This window comes from Pholis gunnellus (genome assembly GCF_910591455.1).
Source record: "Pholis gunnellus genome assembly, chromosome: 22".
In the NCBI taxonomy this organism is placed as follows: domain Eukaryota; kingdom Metazoa; phylum Chordata; class Actinopteri; order Perciformes; family Pholidae; genus Pholis; species Pholis gunnellus.
The window spans coordinates 9,523,543-9,534,708 of NC_136549.1; the positions used below are offsets into that span (position 1 = coordinate 9,523,543).

Genomic DNA, 11,166 nt, shown 5'->3' on the forward strand with positions numbered 1-11,166 from the left:
CAGTACAGTTCTTTTATTTCCAAGTATGGGGTGCATCTAAGTCTAATTTTACTGTTTTGATATCGTCTCGGTTCTTACCTCAGAAAAATATTATTTTGTATGACAAAGGAGGAAAAAAATGCCAGAAAACATTGCAGTAAATAACTTTATTGACAAACGATGTGGCCATACTGCCTTCTCACTTGTACATACAAGAAGTAGTTTGACTGGAAGCAGAGCGGCAGGTTAGGAAGACGACCACAGCATATAATAATATTATTATACTTGTCGAAACAACCGTTGTTGTTTTTTGTACAAATAGAAGAATATCCAAACCTGCTTGACTGAACTGGCAGTGTGACTGTCAAGCTTTTAGCTTCTGTTTGTGTGTGTGTGTGTGTGTGTGTGTGTGTGTGTGAGAGAATGTCTTGTTTGTTATGGATGCAAAACAGTTTGTGAATACTTTGTTTTCTGTTGTTGTTTTACGCGTATGTATATGTTGGTTGTCCCAAATTCTCTCCCAACACAACTGATATTTTAACGAACATAACTTGCTATATTGTCAACAATACATTGATTAAAGATGCCACCCTGTCAATTTGGAATGGTTGATTTATTTTGCCTACTTTTGTATTTGGGTTGTTTAGAAATAACGTTTTCAGTTCAGTTAGCTCATATGTCATCAGCCACTCAGCTTTAAGAGCCCCGTTTTGCCAAATAAACATATTTCTGAGAGTCCAGACTTTTGAAAACATAAAAAAATGTATACGCTTGTCAAAGTAAAACCCTAATGACATTTAGGTAACACTTTGAGTCTTTTAACTTCTTAATCATTCTCCAGGAAGTTTCCTGTCTGTCCTCATATGTCTACTTAATATTTGTATGCTTTTGTTTTAAGACGCATCCCGAACGTTCTCCATTAACAGAGACCACATATTTTTCAGGCCAAGGACCCCCAAACTGATAGAGAGATGGAGCATGAACCCCCCTACTATATTACTATAATATATTGTATACAATTCTGTTTTATATTAAACTGGGCCTAGTGCCATGTATAAACGTACCTCTTTATTCAATACTAAGCTATTCAAATAATACACAGGTTCATATATTCATGTTTTTTCATGTGCAAGGTACAGTGAGTAGGGTGGCCGTGCCACTGCCATTTAGAAACGTACCTTATCAGCTGATACAATGCTAATATCAACATTGTCAATTGCATGATAATCATGCATACAAGCTATTCAAATTGACGTTTTCATTTTAAACATATGTGGAAACGAAAATGAGTGATGGCCTATTGGCGCCACTGCCATGCATAAACATACCTGTTATCTTGCATACAATACTGAACTATTAAAATAATGGACAGATTCTAGTTTGAAAAAATAAAAATGATCTAATCAACCAAAAATTTCGCGGACCCCCTGCAGTACCGCCGCGAACCCCCTAGGGGTCGCGGACCCCCTGTTGAAGACCTCTGCCCTATAATATAAATGCAGCTGTTTTTTTAGGAATAAAATCTCAGCTCTGTCTCATAACACTGTAGATTAGTCTTAGACGGTAAGAGAGGAGGCTGTTTTATGATGATGAACCAATCCTAACCTGTAAAGCCGGTGGCGGTCCCCTTTAACAGGAGGTTTAAGTTCAAACCGCCACATGTAGGATCCTCATCTTATGTTAACTCGGTTGGGTGTAGCTGGTCTCTGAGGTTTTCTTCTTCTTTGGTTGAAGAATTTGGGGAGTCTGTGGTTTGCAGAGAGTCATATGACCTAGTCAGCACCCAACAGGCGTTTTACAGTAACTGCAAACTCAGCGAGGAGGAGGAGGAGGAGGAGGAGGCAGCCTGCGGATGGATCCAATAAAAAAAACCTCAGTAGGACACTTCTGAAGTCTTTTGGTACTTGTGTAACGTATCTACTAGCTGCGTGTATATGAAGTGGTCTTTGTGGGATGTTATAGAATGATCGTTTGGTAGTAGGAGATTTTTTTTTCCTCCAGCCCAGAAGAAGAGCAACCTTTTGAGACAACAGTGTGGACCCCATCAGACAGGGTCACACGTTTTCCTTTCGCATCCGTTTCCTGTAATTAAATACACACGACGCTTTCTCACCAAAAAGCAGAGCGTAATTTGGCACCCTTTACGCACTTTACGCCTGCGTATTTTGCGCATCACCAAGTAGAGCGGCAGGCACTCGTTTTTCAAACTACACTGCAAAAAAAAGAAATATCCACTTGAACAATTTTTTTTTCTTTTTCCATTGACATTTGTTGTCAAAAGTTCCTGAAACGCATAAAACAGTATTTTCAGTGGGTAGACTGTTCTCGCCTCCGTGGCAGAAATTTGATTCGGTCGCAAACTCTGGTTGTAAAAGTCACTTTAAACCACTTGGGCCGGTCATCTTTTGCAGCGTCGGCAGTAAAAACCACGTCATTGTGCCAAACAACTCCCCTTTTTTCCTCCCTGTTGGACCAACATCCCCAGTTTGGGAGCGACTGGATAAAGATTTTTGGATCGGAGACGCAAATCATGATGACCGGATTTCGACTAAACTTGTCGCCGCTGAAGGAGCCTCTGGGCTTCGTCAAACTGGTGGAGTGGGTAAGTTAGATGCATCTACTGAATGTGCGTGTGTATATGTGTGCGCGCATGTTCGTGTGTGTTTCATACCCAGAGGACAGGGAGGTCCAGTCCCTTTCTTGGATTTTCCCGGCGAGAAAAAAAATCCCTTCAGTAAACAGTTTTAGGGGGAATTTGTTAAAAATGCAGATGGCAGAACATGTTTATACATAAAGCATGAACATGACTTTTTCTGCATTTATCAACTTTGAGTTTTCACATCTACGAGAATGAATAAAATGCACGCAGTTATGTGATTTAATAAGTCAAACTTCAAATGTGCACTTATATAAACACGCTTCTACCCAATAAAATGCCTGTTGTCACAATAAACCTTTCTTAAAAATATGTTCTATTTAATTTGAATTGTCTGCGTCTGCTTAATATCTCACAAAGAAAATCCAGATCTTTGAGATTCATAGAATGAAAGTGTGGGTTTGACGAAGAAAACGTGCCGAATGGGAGTTAAGCTGACTTATGTCCAAGTGCCTTTGGGTCATTTTGCAGACCGCACAGTTACAGATTGATGCATCTCTCAGCAATAATTGACCTCTGAGTAACTGTGCGCACGGTTGGCTACTCATGCACTCGAGCACACACCTTTTTTTTTTTGTATCATGAGAGACTTGCAACAGTTTCTCATGTGAACGTCCAGTCATCAGTTCTGCTCTTCATAAGTGGGTCAGAGGAGTCCAGTGCATGGTTAATGCAGCTCAGCTGTTCTATTTTCTCATATCACATACAGCGCTATAGAGCCGCAGTTACACCCAGTCATCTGACTCAGGAGGAGGCCGTGTGAGTGTGTTTGCACTGTTGTTGGCCATATGTAACCCTGACCTATAACCTTATTCCATATTTTGTGATTCACCAGGGTCTGGATGGTAAATTGTCTGTGCATATTTCCCGCCTTTAATGCCCGGGAATGTCCTGTGCGCATCCCAGCCCACCCAATAGTGTGCAGTGACACGTCATTAAGCGGGTCCAGGAGTTTGAAACAGCTTTACTCTTTTTTTATTTTTTTATTTCAGGCAGTTGGTATGACAAAACAAGCTATTTGAAGATAGCTTCCGGGGCTTTAGGGAATCGTGACAGGAATTGTGTCACTACTATTCTGATGTTCTTCAAATGAATGGAGAAAATAATCAGCAGATTAATAGATAATGAAAATAGTTAGAGCACTTTTTTTCGGAACAGCTAACTATTAAATTCTGGTCTACAACACGACTCAAATCTCTGGCATTTAGGGAGGATTTTAACACAAAGCTGATGCATGAATGAGCGTCAAGCCTTCCATTAATAAATAACATGACTATTAAAACAATGCATGTAGAATAATGTATCAGTTACTTTCGGGCAGCTGCAGTGAGTGCGTGTTTGGCCAACAGATTTTGGACATAAATTTAACACAGCAGTTAAATAAAAATTATATATTTGTTGAGCTCTGACAGATTGTTCATTTTTGCCCGCTGTCCATTTAACCTGTAATCCTCTTGAGTATTAAAAAGTTGTTTACTTTGCACAAGAGTTGTTCAGCCTAAACACTCATACCTCCCTCGATGTTATCTTCCACGCAGTAGTAAACAGGAAGGAGGGTTTGGAGTAACAAATGCTACAATGCTGCCCCATTCACTCAACATGCTGAATAATAATGATGATGAAGATGTCAGGTCTCGCTGCCAAAAGAGGCAGAAACAGGTTTCTTGGGCGTCTGAAGGAAAATGAACACACGCTCCAGTGGCTTTTTGTTTTTTTTTGTTCAGACTGTCCTGGACTCAACGACCTTTGTGGAAGAACATTGCTGATTATTTCGAACAAGATATTTCAGATTTATGAGTTCTATTTTTTTTTTACAGCTGGAGGGTCCTTCCCACGAGAAGCACTCTTTCTTTTTCCTACATGTCCTCTTTTTTTTCCATCGTTTGCATCACGTGCGGGAACCTGTAACTGAACTTCTATCACACATTGTGAGCGGTTGCATTCATGGCCGATGTGCTCCATTCATTCTGAGGCTCCTTGACCTTGTAGTGGGAGAGTGACAGAATCAGCGAAACAAGAATGTGAGAGAAGGAGCTAATGGTGGTGTGTAGCTCGAAAAACAGGAAGTGGCCGCCAGTTACATCTGGAGAAACATCTGGAGAGGGGCCTCGAGGTGTGTCTGTGTGTGTGTGCGTGTGTGTGTGTATGTATGCATATAGTTGTGCTGATGAAACAGAATTTAAGTTCAGATAAAAGTGTGTTTATTTCCCTGATAGATGAACAGACTGGTGCATGTCATTACTTTGCAGTGGGAGCTGTGAATCAAAGATTATTACTTTGTCATAATACACTTCCTGTCCATTTTGGTGATCTTACGGTTGATGAAGGCGCTGCTTCTGATGTGTTCTGGGCCACACGTCAGCCTGTGGAGTCGCAGTACAAAGGGGACAAAGGATCCATCTTGACATACAGACATAGTTAGCGACTGGCTGGTGAACATAGTGGAGCATCAGAGGCAGATATTTCCCTGAAGAGACGGTGGAGACCAAAACGGTGATAAAAGGAGAGTAAATATATAAACTTACATTGAACACGGGGCCAGAAACGCAACTCTAAATGAATGCTAATGTTGCTAGATGTGCAAATAAGCCACCGTTTGCTGTAGCATGTTCCCCAAATCCACTTTTTAAAAGTGTTGTTAGGACGGCTATGTAGCTCCCATCTGTGGCGCTAAATCTTTGAATGAGTGTTGTACTGTTGCACAGCTGTCTGTTGTGCCGCCGGCTGCCCAGTGAGAATGTGTGACGATGACATGCGTGTTGAGAGCGTGTGAAAACTGTTAGCAACACACTTTGAGCAGAACAAATGAGATCCATGGTGATATCGGTGAAGGAGCTCAACCCCCCTTAAATAATGTGATCTGCCTGCTGCAGTTTGAGGGTTAAGCTAAGGAGCAGCCAGCCTGACTAAAAGAATTTAGTATGTGTTGGTTTTAAGGAGAGTATTAGTGTCACATGGCCTCCACGCTGAATCAGATGCTTTCTGCCCCTGCAAGAAAGAATCCAAGAGCTGAATGGCAGCATTAGTGCGGCCATGCAAATCACATTATATTTCGTTTGTGAGAGGAAGGTCTCTGGTTTAGATTAGGCATTTCCATGAGAGACAAACAAATGTAAGAAGAGCTTGTAAAAATGGTTGAGTCGTGAGTTTTGTTTTCAGCTGTTTGTTAGATTATTAAACTGCCGGCCATCTGTTATTCCCTCTGGCCCTGCTGACGCGGTTTTAGGTTGCCGACTTTCTTCGAAGTTTGAGGTTCTGGTGACATTACGCTCATTGCCCTACAGTACATGCACGTAGGGAGGATCACGATCAAATTATGATTGGTTATGGGTTTCCATTTTCCAGTCAATGTGTCATAGTTGGTGTTTTTGCATTGCAAGTTTATTAGAAAGCACATCCTGCCTTCCGCTTGGACAAAACCTCCGATAGTTCCCCAAAGCAGAACAGAGTTTTCCAAACATCAGTCTCAAGCATCTCCCTAATCATTCGCTCTCTCTCTCTCTCCTGTCCGTCCAAACAGCTCACGGCCATATTTGCTTTTGGATGCTGCGGCGGATACTCGGGGAAGAACATCATATCTCTCTTCTGCGGCGACGGCAGGAATGAGACTCTCGATGCCAACTTTCACTACCCATTTAGGTGAGATTCACAACACATCACAACGCGGTTTTGAAAAGCCATCAGTTGCGTAATCAATTTCAAAAGGACGATACAATAAAAACCTCTCCATCTTGTATCGTGGCCAGGTTAAGCCAGGTCCCGCTCGTCGAGGGAAACGCCACTCTTTGCAACCACTCCGTCACGACGACGCACATGGTGGGAGACTCGGCCTCCTCGGCGGAGTTCTTTGTGGGCATCGCCGTCGTCTGCTTCCTGTACAGCATGGTGGCTCTGTTGGTGTATTTAGGCTACATGCACGTCTACAAGGACTCTGACTTTGGACCCATTTTTGTGAGTATTGATCTCTTTTGGTCAGTTTGCCGACAGTTCACCCTGAAACCAACTGCAAATGAGAGTCTCGTCCTCGTCTGCAGGACTTTGTGATCACGGCCATCCTGGTCTTCTTGTGGCTGGTGTGTTCGTCCGCCTGGGCGAAGGGCCTGCAGAACGTGAAGGACGCCACGGACACGGCGGCCATCGGCGCCACGCTGGCACTCTGCAAGGGGAGCAACGTCACCTGCGAGGTCACAGACTTCGCCAGCATGAGGACCCTCAACATCTCCGTGGTGAGGAAGAAAATACAGAGCAGCTTCATAAACGAGTTGTGGCAGTGTCCCCCTCCCTGCATGTTTATATAATACTACTTCAGAAGACCTGAGCAGAAACATTAAGCGGCCTGACTCGCAGTCATGAGACAGTGAGCAGTAACACGTTCATTTGACCTCAGGCACTGTTGCTGTGGTCCGCTCAACACAGGTCTAAAGCAAATGTGGCGGTTTGTGATCGATATAAAAGCCATAAAATGTAAATTGTTTGTGTCATCACATACAATTTCTCAGATTCACAGTGTGTTATAAGAAGCCTCCTGTATTACATCTGTATGTGTGTTTTCTTCCAGGTGTTTGGCTACCTCAACATGTTAGTGTGGGCGGGCAACGCCTGGTTTGTGTATAAGGAGACCCGCTGGCACGCCCAGAAGTTCTCTTCTCAGCCCGTGCCTGCAAGGCAGCAGGTCCCTGCACCCATCTAACACGCAATATAGAGCAACACAAACCCATCCGTCGCGTACGTGCACACCACCCACGGAGCGGTCACAGACAGACACAATTTGAGCACACGCACACTGCATGCGTGCACGTGTGCCGATGTTATTACACGTCCAAAAAAAATAAAGAAGCTTTGAGAAGGTGACGGAGGGAGACTGAATGAAGGATATTTTGATAGATGGCCAGTTGAAAAACTGATGGATTCTGTGTTAGATTTTGACTTTATCAACACGCTAGCAGCTGTATAGGTACACGGAGCCGAATTTGCGTTTTGTAACCCAGCTTGTCGTGTGATTCCTTGCACATTCGTGGCTTACTTGAACTGAGAACACTTCATAAAAGCAATGTCAATTTCCCAAAAGATTTCTTCTGCAGCAGTAGGAGGCTGCGGGAGGAAAAAGTGTTCCAACGACGGTTTCATGTGTAGATTACAGTCTTTGTAACTTTTTATTTCTTACCTGTTTCATATACTATCGCGACACCAATGCGACGGTGCAATTAAAAGGTGGGTTTTTTTCATAACTCCTAGATGGTTTCTTATGCTTTAGTAAGCAGATACATGCACAGACAATGACCAAACGTTCTAGGAAGACAACGTTTTCAGGGTAACAGATAACAAAACAGGTTGTCTGTGGTGCAATATGAAGCATAATACTCTCTACCATATTACCTTATCAGAAAATGACATCCATCGTCATTTATTGGCTCACGGTATATAGCATTTGATATTGGCCTTGACATTGAGCAATATATTTGCATCTGTGTTTTAATGTGTTGACTTATTTCATATTTTGTATATTTTTTTAGATTCAGAGCTCCTTGTGTATCTGGAAAATGACTCAAATATTCATTCATTCTTTCATTCGTAGGCCCTCTAGTGGTGGCTAGCGGGTATTTAGATGTCTGGACAAAGCCAAATTTAGGATAATACATTTTCAGATCAAAATGTAGTGTAGAGAGGTACTGTTTTCATGAAGCACACTGATGAGGGGACTCCACGATAAAGTCATTATCCGTCACTGATCATCCTCAGGACGGTGAGTCTGTGCGGACAAGCAGACCGGTTAGATATATATTGAACCTGACGACTGTGTAAAATGGCCTCCGACCCAAATATCAGGCGAGTAAGTTCACACACGACGTTCTTATCACAACATGCACAGTGCACTCACATGGTGCTTACTGAGGTTTCATGGTGTACCGTGAGAGTGTAAGTCCATAAAGAAAAGTTGACTGAAAGTTGCCGACTTAATTACTTCATTAAAATGTTGCAGCGTGAGTCAGCCAGAGTGTGTAATCCTTAAATTCCTCTGCGTCCGTAGACTTTGAATTTATTTAGTCTCAACTCCGGTACCAGATGAAGGTTAAATCCTTCCTTGATAGTGTAAAAAAAATGTGTTTTTCTCACTTTGAATGTGGAAGCGACTTTTTTTGCATTGCTGTTCAACAGAAACAGCTCTGCCAAAGCTCTCGTTTATTCCTCCTTTTTAAGCTTATTCCTTATCTCCATATGATGTTAAATCAGTTATTTTGTTGTTGTCAAAACAGCTGTTTTTTTTTATTGTCTAGTTTTTTTATAAATCATTAATGAGACACCAAACAGTGAGCTAGTGTTGTGTCTAATAAAACTCATGTCACTTCTTTGTCTTATTTTTCATTTTAGCTATTCGTAGATGATTTTGTTTGAAGGAATTTCTGATTTTCTTTTTTTATCTATTGCCTTTTAATGTAATAAAAATAGTGGGATGATGATGAATTCATACAACTCTGCTGCACTGGTTATGGTGTACTGGTTATGCCTCTGCACTCTCGTAATCATCATCCGACTATAGCTGTGTAGCTTTGTCAATGATTCCAATGCATTTAACCTGCCAAACGGTCTTCAAGAGAGACGTACATTCACTCTGTGACATGCACCATTTCAATGTACCTTTTGTTTTTTCAATAAAAATGAATGATTCTTTTGTCATTTATCTCTTTGTGTGTTTGTATGTCTCCAGTGCACAACATGTGGGTGTTTGTCTGGCACTTTTTTCTGTCAGGCCTTCACATGGAAGCCAAACCATTTTTACTAAAAACGTCTATTCAACTTTAGTTTAACTTCACATTTCCTCCCCGGTCATGTGTGAAATAGGAGATTTTACAGAGCAGGTTTAAACATCTTGGAGACAGAAAAAAGTATGAAATTGTTTGAATTCAACAAAACAAATGGTGGGTTTGTCTGTGTGTGAGTGAGAGAGACAAAGGAGAGAATAGAGAAGTGTAGTGTGTGTGTGTGTGTGTGTGTGAGGGAAAGACAGCAATGATTGCATTCAACCACATGAAGTGTGTGTGGCTTTGACACATCAGTACAAACTAATCAAAGTGGTTTCCTTTGCCCTCGTTTCCTCTGTATCTCTTCTCTCCCCCTCCTCTGTCTCACTCGCTCTCCCTCTGATTCGGCTGAAACACTTGACGTCTTGCTGCGTCATGTGAGACGCAGGCTTCTTCTTCTTCCTCTGTTCAGGGTTTAAACCCACGAGATGTAAACGTCATGCAGCTGTACCAAAAGAGCTGCTCTGTGCTGTATCTGTTGCATAACAGCTGGACTCAAGTGACCAGTTTGTTCAGTATCATCGTGATGGAAGAGGAGCGGTGATCCACTTGAAAGTGTCTTGACTTTCATCTCGCCTCACTTTGCACTTGAAATGCAGGTTCTGTTTTCAGCCACAGGAGGTCAATGTAGTGCCATGTGCTTGACCTACTGAGCCACTTTGACAATCTCAACATCCGGGCGCAGTTTGTTTCACTGGCCCGATACTTAATATATTTAATTAATGATGTCCCCATTAAAATAAATAAAAAACGCTGCTTTTGACCAGTGTCTACCTGACCCCGATTACAGTGCTTTATTACTGTAAAAGCTGACACATTATATAACAAATTGCAACATATTCAAATAAACTGATTTATTTTGCTGTTATGTTGGTGTTTTATTTGCAGTGGAGTCTAACCTCTGACCCCAACCTGCACAAGGTTGCGGTGAAGCCAATAATTAAAATAAACGTTTCATTATATGCACAAAATTAAACTGCAACTGTAACCTTATAATATAATCTGATCTACTCACGCCATAATGTTATTCATAGTTCTGACCTTCTCTTTTCAAAATACATTACACCCATTACTTTGCAATTGCCTGGCAAGAGCTCATAGTGCTCTAATTTCTTGTAATGAAGCTGAGAGAAGATTTAAGTCTAGCGTTGGTACAACGGCCCGTGTCTTATATTTCCAGCCTCAACCTACAGTAAAGCATAAAGCGGTATCTGGTTCATCCACGTGGTCTTTCCTGCCAGGCCTGATATCATAGCCGACACTTATTTCAGGTTGCAAAATGCCCAAGTGCCATCATATTTCATTATCATTTTTAATTATAGGGCTCTATGTAGCATAGACCTGACCAATTACACCTAATAGTAACCTACATATATTGTTACCTTCAGTGGATAAAGTAAGAGCAAAGTAAAACAAAAATAAGGTCTCAACATGTACAGTCACAGCAACAGGTAGATGGTTCAAGTTATTATAATGTCCCCTTGGTTTTACAGACATATCTAACGGTCAGCATTCATCAACATGGTCTGGATGAGGTAAGGTTATTATCAATACAAATTGTTTTAAATGTCTGGCAAAGAATTTCTGAATGACACATCCCCAGTTGTGTTCTTTGTCACAGAATATGAATGCCAGGCATGCTACATTTCCTGTCTTTGTAGTTGATAGGTCCACCAATAACATTCAATTAGTGACACTATTATTTGTTATTGTATGTATTTTTTATACTAC

General features: G+C 41.6%; 1 protein-coding gene across 1 annotated transcript; it reads left to right on the top strand.

The window, feature by feature from the left end:
* Window positions 1–2,509: 2,509 nt before the first annotated feature.
* On the top strand, window positions 2,510–9,302 carry sypl1 (synaptophysin-like 1; the record flags this gene model as incomplete). Its single annotated transcript, XM_079183522.1, has 5 exons — window positions 2,510–2,581; window positions 6,156–6,274; window positions 6,382–6,586; window positions 6,670–6,861; window positions 7,194–9,302. 5 exons carry the CDS (start codon window positions 2,510–2,512, stop codon window positions 7,323–7,325), a joined length of 720 nt encoding a protein of 239 aa, XP_079039648.1. The 3' UTR covers window positions 7,326–9,302.
* Between the last annotated feature and the right edge of the window lie 1,864 nt (window positions 9,303–11,166).